Raw genomic sequence first — 20,697 nt, 5'->3', positions numbered from 1 at the left:
CATGAAACCTTTTTTTTTAACTTTAGGTTTTTATAAAAGTAGTAGATTGTTTTTAATCTGATCCATTACTTTGTCTTTCTTCATGATTGTTCACATCAAATGATTTGTTCTGGAAACTAAGAAGAGCATCTTTCTCAGATGAAATGATTGTTTTCCTGTAGGTTTGGTTTTAATGAGGCGTTCTAGATCCATGACTTGGTTCTGGTCCCGGTCGGGTTCTGTTTTGGAGCACGCTCAGCGTCTGTGAATCCTGACACCTCTGTGGGCTCCAGAGAACAGTTGGATAAACACTGCAGGCCTTTTAGTCCGTCTGCAGCTGTCTGGAGGTCCTGAGCTGCTTGTTTTAGAAACATGAGTGAGGATTTCTGTCAGCTGCTCTGCAGATATTCAGATTTTAATCAGATTATCAGCTTTTTTGTGACTTTAACTTACTTCCCTCTGCTACTCTGTAGTAGTGTGAAGTTCTTTATTTAGATTAAAGCCTTTTTGTGAACATTTGTCATCATATTTTATCCAATAAACTTTTAATACGAATATATTAATATATTGAGTACAGCTACATTTTTAGCTTTTTTATTTTGTTTTTCATATCTTAGTTTTAATATTCCATAAGTCTTAACAATTCAATATATCAAAATTACTAAAAGTTAAAACTCTAATACAATATAATACAATGCAAATAATTCATGAAGCTAAAAATAAAAGTAATTCCACAAAGCAGAAACTGTTTAAGGACAGAGAATATTTACTGAGAAAGAAAAATGACAACATTTCTATGGACAACCCAAAACGTCTGTGCATTTGTGTCTGTGTGGTGAGGTTGTGAAATAACATGGTTTCAAAATATCAAAAATTAGTAAAAATGTTACACAATAAAAAAATAATCATCACACAAAAAAATGTGGAGACGTATAAATAAGAAAATGAGATTCTTAACGGAAAAATGAACAAACTTCATGATGTTATTTTGATGCGTTTTCCATTTTTCTTATAATTAGTCTTCTTCCCATAAATAATATGTTTAATATGTAAAAGTATAAGATTGGGTGTCGGAATATATACGTTTTTTTTTTTCTTATACTCATTTTTGTGAGCACTTTATCACTTTTTTCATCATGTTTATTAAAAGGGAATCAAATCCAATCAAACTACATTTGTAAACCTAAACAATCAGCAAAAATGTCTGCAAGAACCGTTTGGTCCAAATTCTCATTTATTTTCACATGGAACTGAAAAAAGTGTTTTGTTTTTTCTGTTTTTTTGCTTAAAGTCAGAGTTGTATATTTTCACTGCAAACCCAAAACTGCACTTGTTTCCATTAGATCAAGAACACCAAACTTTTGGGGCAAAAGCTAAACGGCTAATTTGATTTACTGTCTCCTGTTCTGACTTCTATAATAATCTGAGGACTGATAGTGTCTACAAGCTTTTACCTGCTTTTACCTGCTTGCTCAGGTAATGTTTGAAGTTTGTAAACTGTTTTGTAACAAAACTGATTTTTTTCTACCTGTGTTTGTTAGATGTCATCTGAATAAATGCAGCAAATATTTATTTAAATGCACTGTTCATAGCAAGTCAATAAATTAAGAGTATATACTATGCATTGAAACCACTTTACATTCCATTCATAAAGGCTTGATGGCGTTTCTGACCCCCTCATAAACAGGAGAAGGCCTAAAACAATGGAGTCGTTGCAGAAACAGGGATAAGTGAATACTGGAAATTTAGATGGCGCTACTTTGAACACTTAATTTCAAAAATAAAAATGGTAACGTGTTGAGGAAATACATTAAGCAACATATTTGTTTTATTTTTCTATTTTAAATCCCCAAACAAGAGTGATTGTCAGTAAAATATGTTGTGTTGTGAATTCCAATTAAATCTAACATCCATTAAAATACAATGTCCCAGGTAAAACTTAAATGACAGACTTTAAGTTTGAGTGCCATGTAATTGTTAGTTTATTATTTGTTATTTATAGTTTTTTAGACTGACCATTTGTTTTTATTTTTAATGTTTTGTTTGTTTTAATGTAGTCCGTTCCTCTTGTTTTTATCTCTTTATTGACATGTCAAAAGCTTCTGCATTCCCACACATTTTCGACTTTAATTTATTCGGTATTTCACGTAAAATTTACTTTTTCAACGATACATTTTAAAATTCAATAATTTTTTTGTCGATCAACAAAACATAAATAACAACTACAAAAATGGTGGGGGGGGGGGGGGACCACAGAGTTTAAAACTAAAAACCGTTCGAAAAACCGTAAAACTAACCGACATCTTTGTTAAACTATAGGACGAGGAGTGTGGGACACCGCACGCGACGATAACGGTTAGCCCGGTCCCTCTCCATAAACGGGCTCGTGCGCTCGCGCCTGCGTGGTTGTGTCATCCTTCCCATATAAGTCCCTGTTGGCGCGCGGGCTCCCTCTCCAAACACGCGGTGACCCCCGCGCGCGACCAAATATGGAGGAAGGGCGGCTGAATTCCTGCCGGATCTTCGGACATTCCTGACAGCTGTCTGCAGCGAAGGAAAAGGGAAGGAATCCGGGCTGGAATGGAGGGGAAGGCGTATATAAGGACCCCGGCGTTGTCGGGATGTCACCGCCGTCACCTGGCTACACCAGCAGCGCTTGATTTCCTCACCGACAGCCGGAGGCAAACGGAGGTAAGCGGCTTGGATGAACCGATTGGAGACTGGAGGAAATGAGGGAGCATCAATAATTGGGGTTAATGGTTCCTGTGAGGATGAGTGACGGGACAGATGGAGAATAATCCTGGCAAAGTGGTTAACTAATGGATGCTGGCAGAACTGAAGGCTGTTTTAGTTCAACTTAATCGGTTGGGCGGAGAGGCAGAATTGGTGCCTTCGGGTGCTGTCGGAATTTTCAAGAAGTATATTCAATTCAATCAAAGACAGAGGAAAATTATTATATTCAAGTTGAAAAACACATCTTTATGTGTTTTAAAATCTGGAAAAGTCTTTATGTAGACTTTATATCTTGTTGGTTTGCTTGGGAGATACATTACTCTAAGTGTTTTGTTTTGTATTTAAAGTTAGCCAAATCATTTTCGTGCTTAAGTCGAACGGAGCGCAAATTAATTTTTAGTGACTCGTGGTTTAATTATAATTGTACAGACTTAATATTTATTTAGAAAAATAAACAACCCTTTAATTTTACGTTTTCTATACCTGAAGTCTGGAGCCCTTCGATTGTAATGACGGAGTTAAAATTGAGTCTTTGAACGCATCATTACTGAAAACAAACTGCGTTCCATCAGCGGCTGATTACTGCCGTTTCCATTGATTAAAGTCCCTCTGGATTCATTATAAACACACAGAGAATATTGCTGGGCTCAAATGAATGTTTATTATGGCTGAGACGGTTTAAGTAGAGCAAAGTTTACTTTGTGTTGCTCTGCTTTGTATCATCAGCCACACAGGTTGCCTTATTTAAAACCAAAAGGGCATTAATTAAGAGTAACTTTAAAGGTTTTTTTGTAACTGATAGCATAGTAATAACCAGTTATTTATATCTTAAATATGTCACAAGGTTTGTGTGTTATCTAGACAAGAAATTCTGTTTAAAACTAGATTTGTCTGAGCAGATGTCCCGTGTTTGGTGGGTCAGGTTTAGCTCTTCCTGCTGAAGCATCACCATCTTTCCTCCTCCAGAGTCTGCAGACATGTGCGACGACGATGAGACCACGGCCCTCGTGTGCGATAACGGCTCAGGGCTGGTGAAGGCTGGCTTCGCCGGCGACGATGCCCCCAGGGCCGTCTTCCCCTCCATCGTGGGCCGTCCCCGCCACCAGGTAGAACCCAGCACAAAGCTCAAACCAGAAGGATCAAATCCATGTCCACCCACAGGCTGAGCTCACCTGCTCTCCCCCCCTTCAGGGCGTGATGGTCGGCATGGGTCAGAAAGACTCCTACGTGGGTGACGAGGCTCAGAGCAAGAGGGGCATCCTGACCCTGAAGTACCCCATCGAGCACGGCATCATCACCAACTGGGACGACATGGAGAAGATCTGGCATCACACCTTCTACAACGAGCTGCGCGTGGCCCCCGAGGAGCACCCCACCCTGCTGACGGAGGCCCCCCTCAACCCCAAAGCCAACAGGGAGAAAATGACCCAGATCATGTTTGAGACCTTCAACGTTCCTGCCATGTACGTGGCCATCCAGGCCGTTCTGTCGCTCTACGCCTCCGGCCGAACCACAGGTGAGTCCAGGATCCGCGTTAACACCTGAGAGATCGTCAAAAGAATGTCGCCACTGGAGCCACAGCTCTGGTCATAAGGGGTTAAGGGATACATTTTATAGACTTGGGTGAAAAAGTCAAGGATGAGCTGCATGTCGGGAGAACTTTTCTTCAAAAAATCTGTAATGTTTGTGGCTTTAAACTATTCGTCCTGAAGACATTTTGATGAGAAGTTGTTTCAGAGTCAGAATGAGTCACAGGAACAGTGTCTTTATTTGGATTCCCGGCAACGCTGGTGTGTAGTTTTGGGCCTTAGCCCCCGCTGTCCTTTCAGGTGGATGCTGACTCCTCATAGGACCTTCCACGGACTTGGACAACCCAAAAACCTGCAGCACCCGTACGGGTTAACCCCTCGTATAGGTGCATGTGACTAAGGCCTTACCTCTTTGTTGGACCCTCAGGTATCGTTCTGGACTCTGGTGACGGCGTGACCCACAATGTCCCCATCTACGAGGGCTACGCTCTGCCGCACGCCATCATGCGCCTGGACCTGGCAGGCCGGGATCTGACAGACTACCTGATGAAGATCCTGACTGAGCGCGGTTACTCCTTCGTCACAACAGGTGATCGCTCGAACCCAAAGTGAGTTTCTGAACGTTGCTGAGACGACCCTAACGTCCGCCTGCTTCTTCCCAGCGGAGCGTGAGATCGTGCGCGACATCAAAGAGAAACTTTGCTACGTAGCTCTGGACTTTGAGAACGAGATGGCCACGGCAGCCTCCTCCTCCTCCCTGGAGAAGAGCTACGAGCTTCCAGACGGTCAGGTCATCACCATCGGCAACGAGCGCTTCCGCTGTCCTGAAACTCTGTTCCAGCCGTCTTTCATCGGTCAGAACCTCCTTCTCTTGATCTTTCTGGTTCCATCTTCTCATCATTGACCTAACTCTGTTTCTCTGCTGTGCACCGGAGCAGGTATGGAGTCCGCCGGCATCCATGAGACCGCCTACAACAGCATCATGAAGTGTGACATCGACATCCGTAAGGACCTGTACGCCAACAACGTGCTCTCCGGCGGCACCACCATGTACCCGGGTATCGCTGACCGCATGCAGAAGGAGATCACGGCTCTGGCTCCCAGCACCATGAAGATCAAGGTACGCCTGCCCAACCAAGAGACGAAGTTCTGCCATCCAAGGCGTTTTCTGGAACCCAAACGTGTGCTTTTCCTCCCCCCGTGCAGATCATTGCCCCTCCTGAGCGTAAATACTCCGTCTGGATCGGTGGCTCCATCCTGGCCTCCCTCTCCACCTTTCAGCAGATGTGGATCAGCAAGCAGGAGTACGACGAGGCCGGCCCGAGCATCGTCCACCGCAAGTGCTTCTAACTGTCAGAACCGTCAGACCTGTAGGACTGTGACCCGGCTGCATCTCCCAGCGTGACATTTGTTTTCCAGCAGCAGGGGGCGTATTTTCAACTTGTAAATAACTTATTTATTCCGTATATTTGTCATGTTTTGAATGTAAATCCTTTTCTGTGCATGAGCTTCGAGGTACGACGCGGTCCAGCTCGGACTGTCAGAATAAAAGACCAAATGAATCATCAAAATAAACCAAAGTATGAACTGATGCGCGGCTGCTGTGTGAATCTGTAAACGGTTCTGGAACTGAAGCCATGAAACCCAGAATGACCTCAGATTTCATGTTCTGAAGCACTCCTACCATTTCTTTATTGATTTTTATTAACAGATGTTTTGATCAGTGCAAACTGGTGTTATTTTCACCAGCAAGAATAAATCTACAAAATGAATAATATTTTATTCTGACTGACGACACCTTTTGTTGTGGCCTTAGACTTTAAGGAGTTAAAATCTGGTCTGTCAGGTCCTGAGCATATTTAGAATTTTCACCTGTTGTGCTCAGGTGGAGAGGAGTGAGTCTGCACAGTCTGTTTTCCTCTGAACATTTATTTTCAGCCCTTCAGTCTTAGGCCAGTTTTTTTTTTTTTTTTAATCGTTTTTTTTTTAATCAAAGCAGCAGAAAACACTACTGCAAAACACCGGACGTGGGTCAATTTTTCAAAATAATTCCCCAAATGACGAAGATACACTAGTTCTAGGTTTTAATGTATTATAAACCAGAGCTTTGAACTAGTTAATTCCATTTATTGTCATTTACATTTAAAAGCAGTAATTTAGCCAAATATATTTGATTGGATAAAACGGATGTTTTGATCTTATTCTTTTAATTTTAATAAGTTGATAGTTTTGGGTATCAAGCCAACTAACTGTATTACACTGTACTAAACGAAATGATTCTGTGATTCCTAATTTGAATAAACAACAAACTTCATTTTTTTTCTGATCATAAAATGGGGAGTGAATTCATTTAGAACATTAATATTTATGTTACGAGTTTATCTCTGTCTGTTGGTTGATAGAAGAACAAAATAATGTTGAGTAAAGGGGTTTTACAATAAGTTTTGTCTTTATTACCCGTGAACTTGCTTTTATTGTGAAAATCACAGCCAACAGTCATGGGTTATGGAAGCTAACTTCCTGTTTTAGCTCTCGGTGTTTCGCCGTCGCTCAGCGGGGCGACGCTCGCCTTCCGACCGCCGAGCAGCGCGGTGGATTTAGCAGCACGGACTCGCGTGGAATCCATCTCCAGTGGATGAACCGTAAATGTTCGCATTATCGCCGCAGGAACCTGCAGGGCGGCGCGAGTTTACAAACGGAGATCGGAAGGTAAGAAAAGGGAACGGATGTTTTATTTTGTTAAATTTTTGCTCAAAATTGTCTGATTTAACTAAGCCATACATTTTTTAACGTTTAAAACGTAAAACGTGTAAATCTTGAAACGTTTAGATTTCATAACTGCAAGCATACATTTCTGTATCACATCGAATTAAAGAGCGACTTTAAAAATACATTAAAATCAAGGTGTTTTACGATAAGAAAACGTGCGATTGAACCAGAATAAATCAGTAAATTAGTGATAAAACGCATTTACGTGAACAGTATCCTATAGTTTAATGTTTCCCAGCTGAGATGAATAATTTAGATGTTTGGGGACGGAGGTTACGGAGAAAGAACGAGAGGAAAATCGCTCAGAAATGTGGGCGGACAGAGTTCTGACGGAGACCGTGAAGAAGGTTGTGAGTAATGGAAGCTAAAGCCCCTCATGGTTTAATCTGTTATGGATGAGGCGGTGGGCGTGGCTTACAGGTAAACCCGGAAGTTCATTTAACAAATGCAATTCAATGTTAGCTGTAATTTAAATAGCCTTGTTAGGGTTTTAAACATGAATCTTTCAGGTAAATGATTTCACCCGAAAAACACCTGTTTGTCCAGAAGAACTTCCTTATTTAAAAAACTTTTTTTTTTTTAATTACGGAACCCTTTCACTCAGATAACTGTATCCTAAGAATCCATTTCCTTGTTGTGGAATCAAAGTTCTACCTACCTGTGAGGCTCACGGGCAAGTGAACCCTGGTGTGATTCAGTGTGAATCCAAAAGGACCAGAAGGAGGAGGAGTTAAGTGACATCAGCTCATTCACTGTGTCTGAATTCCCACCCCAACCACTAAAAAACGGTACAGTGCATCAGCGCCCTGGATTTGAAAAACAATTTGGACACCACGCCCACTCCTATTTTTTAAACAGCGGATATGACATCATCGATTTCATGAAGTTAAAATCTAATTCATATGAGCGCTTTGCGATAAATTATTTATGAGTCCACTGTCTTCTGAAGATAAAAATATTGATGGTTTATTAAAAAAGTACATTTAAATACATTTTTTTTGGGTAAAAAGGGTTCTGATGCAATGCATTGTGGTCTAGATTCGCTGATCTTGTGAGCATTGATGCAAACTGTTTTTTTCGCAGAAACCTCTGGGAATTTTCTAGGACACTGGATTTTGGAATTGTAGATTCAGACAGAACTAGAAAATGACAAAGGCACTTTAGAGGAGTTAGGGAGGAATTCTGACACAACCATCATGTTGGGAAACAAATGTGGACAGAGTTTTTTTCTATTAAATTACATTTCTATTTTATTTAGTTATTTAGGCCACTGTTCTATTTTTAAATTTTAATTATTTTTTATTATTATTTTATTATTATTTATGTATATATTGTAGTCATTTATTTAGATGCTGTATTTTTTTTAAGTTTTTTTCACATTTGTTTTTCTTATGTGTTATTTTTAAAATATTTATTTACATATTTATTTATTTAATAATTTGTTTTTACATAATTATTGGCATCTGTTCCTAGTTTAGTTACTTATGTTGTTTCTATTTTTCATATTAATTAATTACATTTTCACTGAATGTTAATTTATTAATTTATAAAGAATTTGTTTTTTCATTTGTTTCCTTTTTTTGCTGCTTTTTATCTATTTATTTATATTTTTGGTCGTGGTTAATAGCTGCCAAAAAAATGATTAAAAAAATGGTTAATGCTTAAAAGGTCAGAAGAAAATAGTTTTCTGGTTCTCCAGTTGACGCGTGAAAAAGGCAGAATCTCTGGTAAAGTTGTGGAGAGGAATTGAACCTGGTTTTCTCTGAACTTGGTCTCAAATAAGCTCCTTCTGCAACAGCAGGACGGTTCCAGGCGCTTTGATCCTCTCCTGAAAGCACACTGTGAACAGGATTGAAGGTGTAGATCCAGTCAACGACAGTAACTCCTGTGAATAAAGGACATAAAATAATAGAAAATTAGAGACTGAACCCTGGATCAGTAAAAGTTTCCTAAAGAAACTGGAGCCGGAGGGAAACGAGACGCTTTCCTGTGACCCAGATCCACGAACACGGCTGAGGCGGCAGACTCGTTTCTTTCATCACCAGTTCAAGCCTTCCTTTTTCCAGATGCAGACATTCCTGCAGCTTCTTCGGGTTGCAGGTTTACATGTTTGCTGATCTCCTTACAGACGCTCAGAAAATCCTGTTGAGTTTTGCTGCTGGAAACACAAAGAAAATCGGTGCAACACGTTGTGGTGAATCCATAAAGAACCGCGTACATTTCGTCCACGTTCTCCTTCATTTGGTCAAATAAATGTTTGTGACTGATTTTCCGTTTTTACTCTTTTCTTCCAGAGCGACGGGGAGCAAACTTGAGGAAAACCAGGAACCATGTTGGCCAAGAAGGTCAGGACGGAGTACATGAAGAAGTTCAAAGACCCCAAATGGGAGACCTTCTCCAAGTGTTACGAGGACTCTCTGAGGTACCGTCTGACCCGGAGGGTGATGGAGCATTCCCACAAGCCCTGGTTCTGGGAAGGCTGGGACAGCGGCTCCGACTCCAGCGGCTGGTCCACTCCAAAACTGACCCGGAACAAAGTGGCTCCTCTTCCTCTTCCTCCTCCTCCTCCAGCTTCCTCCTCAGAGGTCAAGCAGAGGCTCCTGGACCTAAAGCCGAAGGTGCGTCCTGAAGAGGAAGAGGAGGGAACGGGAGGAGCGCCGCCTGTGGAGGACCTACAGACTGGAGGTGAGGAAGGTGAGCAGCAGGAGAACCGGCGGTTCTGACAGTTCTGAGGCTGATTCCTTCACACGGTTAAAACAGAACCTGTTTCATCTGAGAAAGGAGCATCAAAGTTCTGCTCAGACCCTAGAATCTGTTCTTCTGCTCCTCATGTCTGTTTGGAATCAACCAGCAGATGTTTGTGAGTCCGAATGTGGGCCACAGCGGTGCCGGTAATGGCGCCATCAGAACCATCTTGCCTTTTAATTTTTAAAATGTTCTGAGGAGTCTGTGAAATCCATCCTCCCCCTGTCTTGTTTGGAAGCATCCATCGTGGTGAACGGCGTGAACGGAGCCGGCGAGGCTTTGGGAACAGCGGCGCCAGCCACCAGTGGACCCTCGGACGGGTCGGCGACAGACAACGGGCCCGCCGACTCAGCGTCTTCCGACGGAGAGCCGCGGAACCCGGCACCGCGGAGACGGCACCGGTGCAGAGTCTCTCGCTCTGAGCCAGCACAACAGGCCGGTTCCCATGACGACAAGACAGCCGGCCTCAAGAAACCCAGAGCCAAGAGCCAACCGCCGTTCAGCACCAAGGAGAGCCGGAGAGCGTCCAGCCGTCTGGACTGGACCGAGAGGATGACGGAGGTGAGAAAGACAAAGGCTTTGTGTTGTTTGACCGTTTTTAGGACGTCTCTGCGCCACATTTTGGTGGGAAGTGAGCTGAAGTCTCTGCTTGTGGTTTTTCTACGTTCTGATGCAGAAAGTTATAGTTACCGGGCCGGTATAGTTATAGTTTGAGCTTCCTGGCGTCACCGGAGCCGCCGCTCCGACCTCCATCAATAATGAAACGCTGGTGTGAGTTTCACCATCTCTGGTTTCTCCCGTCAGAGCCACACGTTCGATGCCTGCACTCAGACCCGCCGGGAGGCGGACAAGCGCCCCCCCGACCTGGACCGGCGGCGGGCCCGATCGGCGGACCTGGAAAAGAGGCGGCGGAAGCAGTTGGTGGCGGCGGCGGAGGACCGCTGGACGACGGAGTACATGCGCTGCTTCTCTGCCCGGGTCAGGTAGAGACGGATCCGCCCGGACTCCCGAAAACACCTGATCCGGAAGCAGAAATCTGACGATGCTTTGAAGGGCGAGCGCTCAGGAAGTGGGCGGAGTTTAAAATCCAAACATGGCGTTTCTCGTTTTATCACTCCATAACTGACACAAAAACTTCCAGATTTAACAAAAATACTTTTGCAGAAATGTCAGGAATACAGTAAACCCTTGTTTTTCGCGGGGGTTACGTTCCAGAAAGAACCCGTGATAGGCAAAATCCGTGAAGTAGAAACCTCTATTTTTTTTAACAATTATTTGACAATTAAATACTCTATTATACATTGAAAAGAAAGAACAAACCATTTTACAGGCTCAAGCACTTGTTTCACAAATCAAAGTACTTTAAAAACGTTTTTTTTCAACAAATAACTGTACTATACTGTCAAATAATAATTTGAATCATCGATGTAAACAGAAGGCTTCAAATCGCGGAGATTAGCCCCGCCCACCGCGACCCGAGAGTAATTGAATTAAACGGGAGAAAATTTAAAATGATCATGAAAAAAATACAAAGTACAAACGGACAAATAGTGGCTCAGGTGTATTTCAATGCTCTTCAGTCTGAGAAGCTGCAGTGTTTTCTCCTTCTCAAGCCCGCGGTGCAGCTGTGTGTGTTTGTTCGGGAGAAGAACATAGTGATTGACAGTTGTTGTCGCTCTTTTTCTATGGGTTTTAGAGAAACTTGAAATTGCAAGATGATTTTCATGTACGTAATTTGGAAAGCTGATTTACGTACGTGTACATATTAAACTGCAACATTATTGACGCACAGGTAGAGAAGAAGCGGAGTAACATTTTCAGCCAATCAGAATGCAGAACACAATGCACGATGCAAATCCGTGAAGTGGCGAAACCGTGAAAAGTAAACCGCGTTATAGAGAGGGATCACTGTAATGCTAAACCTCAAAGTTCAAATAAAATGAAAAACTTTTAAACTACATATAAAAGTTTTTAGCCTCTTGGTTCAGATAATTCTTCAGAGTAAAAGTTTGTAAAATGAAGATAAAACCAAAATAGAAACATTTTTAAATGCTGAACAAATATTAGGACAAAATCATTCGTTTGTAGACTTTTTTTGTAGGTTTTTTATCAATAAATCGCGTTATGTTTGTGATTTTGATCTATTTAAGATTAGAAAATTTTTTTTTTTTTTTTTGTAAACCTACAGTTTTAATCCAATGATTGTTTTCATTATAGCATTAATGATGTTTTTGCTGAAGCAGAAAAAAATGTCAAGACAGAAAAACAGGTATTGAGCGCCCTCTAGTGGGCAGATATTGTAACAACCTCTATTCACAAATAAGCTCTTCAGATGTAAAAAACTATTATTTCACGAATTTTCACCAAAACAAAAATTGTTTTTAGTTTAAGTTTAAAAATGTCACGTTGGATTTTCTTTCTACACGTTTGACTCCTGCACACCTGCGCGCTTCACTCTACCGGATCTCTTCAGATTCTTAGTTTCTCCTGCACTCGGCTGAATGTTGATGTTTCAGAAACCGAAATAGAAATCTTCTTTTCTGGACGCTCCACATCACTTCCTGAATGTACTTTAATCCTCAGCATGATGGAAACGTCACAGTAGAGCTTTATTTATCTTTATTTTTGTGTCAGCTTCGATGCTTCTAAAGGCAGCTGAGTGTTTGTGCGGCTCAACGGACCAAAGTGGAGACGGTTCGATTCCCTTACAGGATGACCATCTTTACCAGCTAAAGTATCTGTTCACAGCAAAAAGAGGAAAATATATTTATCATCACTTTATTGCAGAGACTGTTATTCATTTTAGAGTTTGATTGATGTTTGGGTTTCTTGTTTTTGTTGAAGGTAACTTTGCTGCTGTTGATCCTTTTTACTGTTTTTTTGGTGGTTTTCTGCATAAAACTAATATATTTAGATTTGATCACTTGTTCGATTTGAAGTCCATCATTTTTTTCTTTAAGTGTTGTGATCTTTTCAGTGATTTATTTGTCATTTGAACATTTTCTGGCTCTTATCTGGACTTTTCTGATGCATCAGAGCAGCTGCTGAGACTTTTTTATGTTAAAATGTTTTAAGGTTAAAATCTGATAAATATGCAGGACTTTTATTTCCAGAGGCTTTTTTTTTTTAATTACGTTTCCTGTCGGCTCGGATGGTTTCAGTTTGCCTCAAATCAAAGTTCTCGGGTGAAGTTCTGATCCGTTCTGGATCATCGTTCATGAATGAAGCCAAAAGTCTCGTATCGATTTGATCAGTCTGGAGCTAAACGTGATGAGGAAACTTTCTGGAATCAGCAGATCCGTTCTCCTTCCTTGATCACTTTTACTTTAGTTTTTCACATATTTATTCGTCTGTTTCCGGTCATTGGGGGCTGGAGGTGCAGCGGTTTGGTGTCGTAGTGAAGCGTTCGATCCCCGTGTTGCTTTGTGTTGTTGACTCACTGAGGGCTAACTGTAAAGTTATTATTAATACACTTTGACTTCCAGTGAATGTTGACTTACAGCGGGAAAAAAAACTCCTGAATCTCAACTTGCACTTTTTTTCTGCATTTTTCTATTTATATGTTAAACAAACTTAATTCATGAAACTTTTATCTGTTTATCTAAATATGAAAAGCAAAAGAAAATAGACTTTAGATGTTTTTGAATGAACTTTATCAAGATTCTCTCTAAATTTGATGACAGATTTTCTTTTTAACATCGTTAAACCTTGTGCTATCCTAGGCACTTCAACATTGGGAGTTGGGTCATCTAGACCCACTAGACAGTGCTCTGAACCTTTTTTCTTCAATGATTTGTGATCTTCACTGGTGTCCATGGATTACATGAAATCTTTCCACCTTTTTCCACCTTTGTCATGGTAGGAAGAACACGTCAATGGAAGGTTGGGGTCATCTAAGATAGCACAAGGGTTAAATTAACCTGAGAATGAAATCTGAATATTTAGACAAAACTTAAAGATAAAAACGAAATATTTTATAATACTGAAAGAATCCAGAGAAATAGTTTTAAATGATGATTTTTTTTTAAATGCACAGATGTCGGTAAACAAATGAAACATTTTAACGAAATATTGGAAAAACAAAGTGATGTAAACAGAGAAAACCCCTCCCCTCTTTCTGCTGGGGGGCGGGGTTTGTTGATGATTGACAGGAGAACGACCTTCATGTTTCCATTAACGTCTGAGTGTCGAGACAATCAACAAATCTAAACGTTTGTGGGTTTGAATCCTGTTTTTCTCTCATGTTTACACATTTGCAGACGTGCACAGTGTTTGTTTGTTTGTTTGTTTTAAGTGATGCTGTGAATAAATTTAGAGAAAATCCCATTTAAGTTGACTTTTCTTTATTTCATGTCACAGTTTTTCAAAGCAGTTTGAAAAAATCTTCTGTCTGACTTTAACAAACCTAATTTCTGTAAAATCATTACTTTCCTCTTCAAATAAACGCAATAAAAGTTCAAATCTGTTTATTTACAGCAAAATAAAAACTTTCTGAGGCTCATTAGAACTAATTTAATGTGAAAAAACTCAGAACGGAGTAAAATGATTAAAAAGAAAAAATTCTAAAACTCTGATAAAAACTCTCAGAAAAATGAGAAAAAACCCATTAGACCTAAAAGGTCAGAGGTCATCCATCAGGAGGGGAGGCCTGCAGCCAGGATGGCGCCCAGCAGAGCGCGGTCCTTCAGGGCGTTCTCCACCTCCTTCTCCTCGATCTTCAGGAACACCTGAGGAGCAGAAACGCCGTCAGACCGCAGAAGAAAAACGGACAAAAGTTCCAGGAGAAAGCGCCGTTTGATTGCACGCCGCTGACCTTTGACCCGCCCCCACCGGCCGCCACGGCCCCCTACCTTGGTGAGACGAGCCTCTTTGGCTTTCTTCAGGCCGAAGATTCCCCGGCTCTCCAGCAGACTGCAGAGCGACAGACACTCGCCCTGCCCGGCGCCGGACACCTGCCGCTGGGCGCACAGCCGGCTGTACACCTCGTGAAGCTGAAACGGACCGGCCCGGTTACACGTCTGCACGGACACTGTGGTTCTGACATTCAGGACGACCTCTCACCTTCCCCAGGCTGGCCTCTCTGCTCTTCCCGCTCCGGACGAGCAGCAGGAGGCAGCAGACCAGCAGCTTCTGCTGCAGAGGGAAGCTCTCGCCGTCCGCGCTCTGGGACGCCATGCGCTCGCCGTAAACCTCCGACAGAACCCGGGCCACCTGCGGGAGGCCGACCCGAGACGCTGCATGGGACAGAAAGAGACTCGGTCTCAGTTTGGACCAAACATCTTCCTCCAGCTGAAGCTTGAGGGGGGGGTCTGCCTCACCTGGACTCTCGTTTTCGGGCTGCAGTTTTTTCTTCCTCTGGTCGGATTCTACCATCTCCACCGCTCTCCTGAAAGCAGCGGAAACTCCGGATCAGAACCGAGGACGGTTCCTCACCACAGATCATGAACCACCTCACACACCTGCAGATGTCCAGAGCTTTCCTGGCGTCTCCGGACACAGCAGACACTTTTCTGGCACAGAACTGGACCGCAGAGGCGTCCAGAACCCCTTCGGCCGACACCTGGGAGGACGGGCACAGCAAAAACCGGAGTCACACCGAGAACTGCGGCCCAAGAAGCCTTGGAACCCGAGCGGCGCATACCTGTGCCAGCCGGTCCTTCACGATGGCCGTCAGCTCGTCCCGGCTGTAGGGAGCAAAGTGCAGCAGCAGGGGGCGACAGTGGAGGCGGGCCTGCAGCCGCGGCAGGATCCGGTCCGTCAGGTCCAGAGCGTTGGCAATACCTGCAGGCAGAGGAACAATCAGAACCAAAACCCAAACACAGAGAAGTTGAAACAGAACCGATTGGAGGTTTTACCGATGAGACAGAGGCGGGACTTGGGCAGGAACGGCCATTCAAAGATGGTGTAGAGGACGTCCTGAGCTTTGCTGTCCAGCTGGTCCATCTCGTCCAGAACCAGGAGCCTGAGGAGAACACCGGTCCGTCAGGGGAGGGCACAGCCAGCGGGGGCGTGCACCAACAACGCTCAGTCACTTCTGGTTCACTCACACTGCGGGTCCGGAGCCGGTCAGGAACCTCTGCAGGCCGTTCTGCCCCCCAGGGGCTCGGAGTTTGTCGGCCAGCAGCGGGAAGATGGCGTGCGAGCTCCTCAGACTCATGCAGTTCACCGTCACGGCCTGAACGCCGGCCAGCTCGCCCTGCAAACGCAGAGTAGGAAACCCAAACCTCACTGCAGTTCTTTGGCGTCTGCTGAGACTCAGACGCCGTCCCGGGCCTCACTAGAACCCCGGAATGAAGCGGGTCGCCCCCTCACCTTCATCTCCTGCAGAACACAGTTCAGGCAGGCCGTCTTGCCGGTTCCCGGAGCTCCTGAGATATAAAGGCTGCCGGGTCGGCGCTGCAGCACCTTCTCCTGCAGGAAGCGGCGGATGGACGCCTGCTCGGCCTCCCGGGACAGCAGGCGCTCCGGGACGGCGGTGTGGAGGGCCTGCTTGACGCTCTGAAACCTGGAGTCTGACGAAGAGGAGAAGCCAACTATTTACTCAAATCTATGTTCTGTGGATCGTCTGATGGACGTTTTTCTTCTTACTTTCTGCAAACAGCCGAGCTACAGGCGGCCGCCTCTCCTTGTGATGTTGGACCGGACTTCCTGTGGGCGTTTCCTGCCGCCGTGGCTGTCGTGGCGAGGAGGGGATCAGCTGTCTGCGAGCAGAGGCGGGGCAGTTCTCGTCGCTGCCCAGTTTTCTTGGAGACGGCCGGCTCTGCTTTGGAGGAGAAGCCTGCAGGTCTGAGCCGAGGTTGCAGCCGTTTTCCTGACCTGTGGAAGAAAAACGGAATTTTATACTGGGGTAAACATCTGCAGGGGGTAAAAACGGTCAGGGTCTCACCTGTGCGCTTCCGTGGACTGAGCGGCAGCCGGGTCTGGAGCGCCGGAGAGGAGGGTGGAGTCGGCAGTCGGGGTCGCCTGGGTGATAACAGAGGTTGGACGCTGCTCTGCTGCTTTGGGGGGCTGGCGGGGAGGCGGAGGGGTGACAGTGGAGGGTCCGCGGGCCTTTGGGGTGAAAGTTGACTCGGGGTGAAGGACTCGGGTTTGGACGGAGGGGCCAGTGGGGTCTTCTGGGAAACCCTGCAGGATTTACGGCGAGGGAACTGCAGCGTGGGCTGAGATCCACTCTGAGAGCGAGTGCTCGGCATGGTTACTCTGGGATGAAAAAAACAACAAGAGGAGGATGAGAATTATGATGACAGCGGATTAGAATTGTGTCTCCTGACGTTTGATCTATCGAAACCTCCCATTTAGGGTAAACTTTGTCTAAACAGAGAATGAATGAGTCTGTCTGAGATCATTAACCTTAATAATAGAGTTTTATCTTCTCCTAAAGGCATTCGTAAGGTAACATGATAATCCAATCACATCTTTAATGATCGACGCTAAAAGTTAACCCTATGATGACAAAGATCTATGAAGGAAACAAGTTGGCTCTTTAATGGCGCCAAATTGTAGTTTGGGAATCAAACCGTGAATTCAGATCATAAACATATTTGCTGCTTTAAGAAAAACACAGAATAATGAATAGAAAAATGTAGATTCATGGTTTCGGGAATGAGAGTGTAACATTTAAACAAAATCTCCACAACTGTGCTCTTTTGTCGTGAAACAGACCCTCGGATTTCTCTCTCAAACAAACTGCAACATTATCAAGTTTGGTTTTAAACTTTAGACCGAACAGATGCGGATAAACGTACCTTTCTGAGATCCTAAAGAAATCCTCTGAAAAACAGAGAAACGTCCTGCAGGATTAGATTAAAACCAGGATCCAGATTCTGTCCGAACCGCTGAACTGAGATCAAACTTGCGCCAAAATTTCCTCCGCAACTCCTCCTCCATCCGCCGGATGTCCCGCTGCTGCTCCCTGATTGGTCATCATGACGCCGGCCGCGACGCTCATTGGTTAAACAACCGGATGTTGCGTCATCTCCGTCTGCTCACACATAAACTGGTGGCGGGAATTGAATCGGAACTACGTTTGGCGGGTCCTTGTTTTCCCCGGATTGTAAAGACGTTTGTGTTTGTTTGCCTTTAAAAATGTTTGTTTAAATTAACTGAATTACTGTAATTAATAAACCAATTAAATTAAATAAACTGCATTTTGTATTTCTTCGTTGTGCTCATATGAGATGAAACTGTCATGGATCAAAGACAGTTTCTTTACGGTTTAGTTCTTTATGATGCATTTCATGTTTTTATTTTCTTTATTAGATCTTCAAAAGATGAAACACACATTCACATACCGACAACATAAAATAAATAAAAAATAAGAAAATAAAAAAAACATCAGAATTGTAGTTCACAATAGTAGGGTTTGTCATACAACGTATGATCTTCAATAAAAATGGACAGCTTTATTACGTTTTTGTTTTTCATCAATTTCAGCAATATAAATATAAAAAGATTTCTTTATGAAATGTATTTAATAATGGTTTGATTTTTAAAAATCTGCTCTTATGAATGAAAAATTTCCCAGAAATTAATATATCCATATATTAATATTATGTATTAAATGCCAAATATAATAATTTATTACCACAAACTACACCAATTAACCCTTGTTCTATCCTAGGCACTTTAACATTGGGAGTTGGGTCATCTAGACCCACTAGACAGAGCTCTGAACCTTTTTTCTTCAATGATTTGTGATCTTCACTGGTGTCCATGGATTACATGAAATCTTTCCACCTTTATCCACCTTTGTCATGGTAGGGAGAACACCTCAATGGAAGGGGGGGTCATCTAAGATAGAACAAGGGTTAATACGCTGTGTTTTTGTAATTGAATAGAAAGAGGAAAATGAAACTTTGATGAGCACCAAAAAAAAAACTCCCAAAAACTGTAAACATATATACATTCAAAAAACAGACGACCAAGTGTTTTCTATGTTTATATTGCATAAAGAACAGTTATTTTCTGGAAAACCAAAAGGTATATGTAGTACTTACTTGCATGGATAGACTTTGTATTTTTGGAAAATTTGAATATTTAACCCTTGTGCTATCTCACATGACCCCCCCCCCCCCCCCCCCCCCCCGTTTTGCATTTCATCTTATTCCGAATCCCACAATAATACTTTTTTCCAGACAATTAAAGATTTCATTCCTAAGATTGATGACAATTTTAGAAATTCTTGTGATTCAGAAATAACTTTGCAGGAATTAGAGAAGGCTTTAAGCTGTCTCTCCAATGATAAAGCTCCAGGATGTGATGGACTGACCAGTAACTTTTATAAATTCTTTTGGCAGCATATCAAAGATTTAATTTTTGAAATGTTTAAAGAAATTATTCAAAATGGGTCTCTAACACATACAATGAAACAGGGTGTAATCACCTTTATTCCCAAGCCGGGTAAAGACCCAACATTTCTAGATAATTTAAGGCCTATAACTCTTTTGAATACTGACTATAAGCTTCTAACACATATATTTTCAAACAGATTCAAGTCAGACATAACCCAAATAATCTCTGAAACGCAGTCCGGTTTTATTAAAGGTCGCTCAATTCATAATAACTTACGCCTTGTTCTGGATATGATTGACTATGAACATCTCATAGAGACAGACGGTTTGATTCTATTCTTAGATTTTTACAAGGCCTTTGATATGATTGAGCATCATTTCATGTTTCAAACTCTGCAATTCTTTGGTTTTGGTAACAAATTTATTAATACAGTTAAAACTTTTTATTATGAAACCAGCAGTTCTGTTTGTTTACCTCAGGGAACGTCTCACAGATTTAACATCAACAAAGGTATAAAACAAGGTTGCCCAATTTCACCCCTTCTTTTTATTGCAGCAGCAGAAATGCTGTCTTTGCTCATCAAACATACTGACTTTGGTAAGCTGACAGTTGCAAATGCTGAATTTTCAATAAGCCAACTAGCCGACGATACAACAATTTTCCTTAATAATCTTCATGACATCCCCAAGATTCTTAAAACTATTGACATCTTTTCAAAAGCTTCAGGCCTCAAATTGAACCTAAACAAATGTGAGATCTTACCCATTAAACCATGTACATTATTGAATGCTTATAATATCCCTATTAAATCCACAGTTAAATACCTCGGAATGCATATAACTAAAAACAAAACAGACTTGGAAAAACTGAATGTTTGGGACAAACTAGAGAAATGTTCGACTCTGCTGAATAACTGGGCACAGAGAGATCTTTCTATTTTTGGTAGAATTCTCCTCACCAAAATTGAAAGCATATCAAGATTCATATATCCCACCTATTCTATAGGTGTCCCTAAACAAGCCATCAAATCTATTAATCAAGTCAATTTTAACTTCATATGGAAAAGGAAAACACACTATGTTAAACAAGGTACGCTGACTAAAAAATATGAAGATGGAGGTCTTCAAGCCATAGACTTTAACAGCCTTAATGGCACCTTAAAAATAAACTGGTTAAAATCATTTATTAGGAATCAAAATAGTATTTGGTTCATTGTTCCTAATAAAATATTTTCCAGCCTAGGAGGGATCCAATTTTTACTCAGTTGTGATTTTGACAATAAGAAACTTCCCATTCAACTTTCGTCTTTTCATCAGCAAGTTCTCATGTATTGGAAGCTCATTTATAAACACAATTACAGTCCACACAACACTCCCATATGGAACTGCAGATACATCACTATCAGAAACAAGTCTATCTTTGTTCCAACATGGTTTGAAAATGGAATTTGGTCTTTAATGCATCTTCTTAATGACAATGCCACTCTCATGTCTTTTGATGATTTCACAGCTAAATATGGTTCACTAACGAATAGAAAAGATTTTGAAAAAATTATTAAGGCCATTCCTCAGAATGTTGTGAGCTCAGTTTCTGATTTGTTTCATAATGACATCTACAGACATCCTACTGTCCCCAAGCTTCTGATTAATGG

At 42.3% G+C, this 20,697-nt stretch overlaps 3 protein-coding genes across 6 annotated transcripts; 2 read left to right on the top strand and 1 right to left on the bottom strand.

Moving 5' to 3' along the window:
- The first annotated feature begins 2,538 nt into the window (after window positions 1-2,538).
- LOC101159887 (actin, alpha cardiac) lies at window positions 2,539-5,832 on the top strand. Its single transcript, XM_004065488.4, has 7 exons — window positions 2,539-2,670; window positions 3,679-3,818; window positions 3,904-4,228; window positions 4,669-4,830; window positions 4,904-5,095; window positions 5,180-5,361; window positions 5,448-5,832. The coding sequence occupies exons 2-7, from the start codon at window positions 3,690-3,692 to the stop codon at window positions 5,589-5,591; spliced, it is 1,134 nt and encodes a 377-aa protein (XP_004065536.1). The 5' UTR covers window positions 2,539-2,670; window positions 3,679-3,689; the 3' UTR covers window positions 5,592-5,832.
- Window positions 5,833-5,981: 149 nt separating this feature from the next.
- On the top strand, window positions 5,982-10,864 carry LOC101165125 (centriole, cilia and spindle-associated protein). Of its 3 annotated transcripts, none has more exons than XM_020706712.2 (4): window positions 5,982-6,950; window positions 9,315-9,704; window positions 9,994-10,316; window positions 10,560-10,864. In XM_020706712.2, the coding sequence occupies exons 2-4, from the start codon at window positions 9,341-9,343 to the stop codon at window positions 10,740-10,742; spliced, it is 870 nt and encodes a 289-aa protein (XP_020562371.1). In that variant the 5' UTR covers window positions 5,982-6,950; window positions 9,315-9,340; the 3' UTR covers window positions 10,743-10,864. The 3 variants fall into 3 exon arrangements, with proteins under 3 accessions (XP_020562371.1, XP_023814299.1, XP_020562372.1); XM_023958531.1 differs by having other exon boundaries at window positions 9,305-9,695; XM_020706713.2 differs by having other exon boundaries at window positions 9,305-9,704.
- Window positions 10,865-14,081: 3,217 nt separating this feature from the next.
- On the bottom strand, window positions 14,082-17,609 carry cdc6 (cell division cycle 6). 2 transcript variants are annotated; one of them, XM_004065487.4, is made up of 12 exons: window positions 17,501-17,609; window positions 16,642-16,955; window positions 16,344-16,571; window positions 16,068-16,267; window positions 15,803-15,951; window positions 15,611-15,717; window positions 15,397-15,536; window positions 15,215-15,315; window positions 15,074-15,141; window positions 14,817-14,989; window positions 14,606-14,746; window positions 14,082-14,482 (listed from the first exon to the last, which is right to left on the bottom strand). In XM_004065487.4, exons 2-12 carry the CDS (start codon window positions 16,946-16,948, stop codon window positions 14,390-14,392), a joined length of 1,707 nt encoding a protein of 568 aa, XP_004065535.1. In that variant the 5' UTR covers window positions 16,949-16,955; window positions 17,501-17,609; the 3' UTR covers window positions 14,082-14,389. The 2 variants fall into 2 exon arrangements, with proteins under 2 accessions (XP_004065535.1, XP_011482671.1); XM_011484369.3 differs by having other exon boundaries at window positions 14,817-15,141.
- Window positions 17,610-20,697: the final 3,088 nt, after the last annotated feature.

This window comes from Oryzias latipes, chromosome 1, assembly GCF_002234675.1.
Source record: "Oryzias latipes chromosome 1, ASM223467v1".
In the NCBI taxonomy this organism is placed as follows: Eukaryota; Metazoa; Chordata; class Actinopteri; order Beloniformes; family Adrianichthyidae; genus Oryzias; species Oryzias latipes.
Note: the sequence above shows the minus strand (reverse complement) of the source record. Positions and strands in the feature narration are given on the sequence as shown.

Excerpts from the sequence above, each read along its gene's own strand:
- LOC101159887 (XM_004065488.4), top strand. The coding sequence starts at position 3,690 with ATGTGCGACGACGATGAGACCACGGCCCTCGTGTGCGATAACGGCTCA. Across the intron at positions 4,229-4,668 it reads CGCCTCCGGCCGAACCACAG|GTATCGTTCTGGACTCTGGT; the intron begins GTGAGTCCAGGA and ends TTGGACCCTCAG. Across the intron at positions 4,831-4,903 it reads TTACTCCTTCGTCACAACAG|CGGAGCGTGAGATCGTGCGC; the intron begins GTGATCGCTCGA and ends GCTTCTTCCCAG.
- LOC101165125 (XM_020706712.2), top strand. The coding sequence starts at position 9,341 with ATGTTGGCCAAGAAGGTCAGGACGGAGTACATGAAGAAGTTCAAAGAC. Across the intron at positions 9,705-9,993 it reads ACAGACTGGAGGTGAGGAAG|CATCCATCGTGGTGAACGGC; the intron begins GTGAGCAGCAGG and ends CTTGTTTGGAAG. Across the intron at positions 10,317-10,559 it reads GGACCGAGAGGATGACGGAG|AGCCACACGTTCGATGCCTG; the intron begins GTGAGAAAGACA and ends TTCTCCCGTCAG.
- cdc6 (XM_011484369.3), bottom strand. The coding sequence starts at position 16,948 with ATGCCGAGCACTCGCTCTCAGAGTGGATCTCAGCCCACGCTGCAGTTC. Across the intron at positions 16,268-16,343 it reads AGCTCGGCTGTTTGCAGAAA|ACTCCAGGTTTCAGAGCGTC; the intron begins GTAAGAAGAAAA and ends CCTCTTCGTCAG. Across the intron at positions 14,747-14,816 it reads GAGAGGCCAGCCTGGGGAAG|CTTCACGAGGTGTACAGCCG; the intron begins GTGAGAGGTCGT and ends GGTCCGTTTCAG.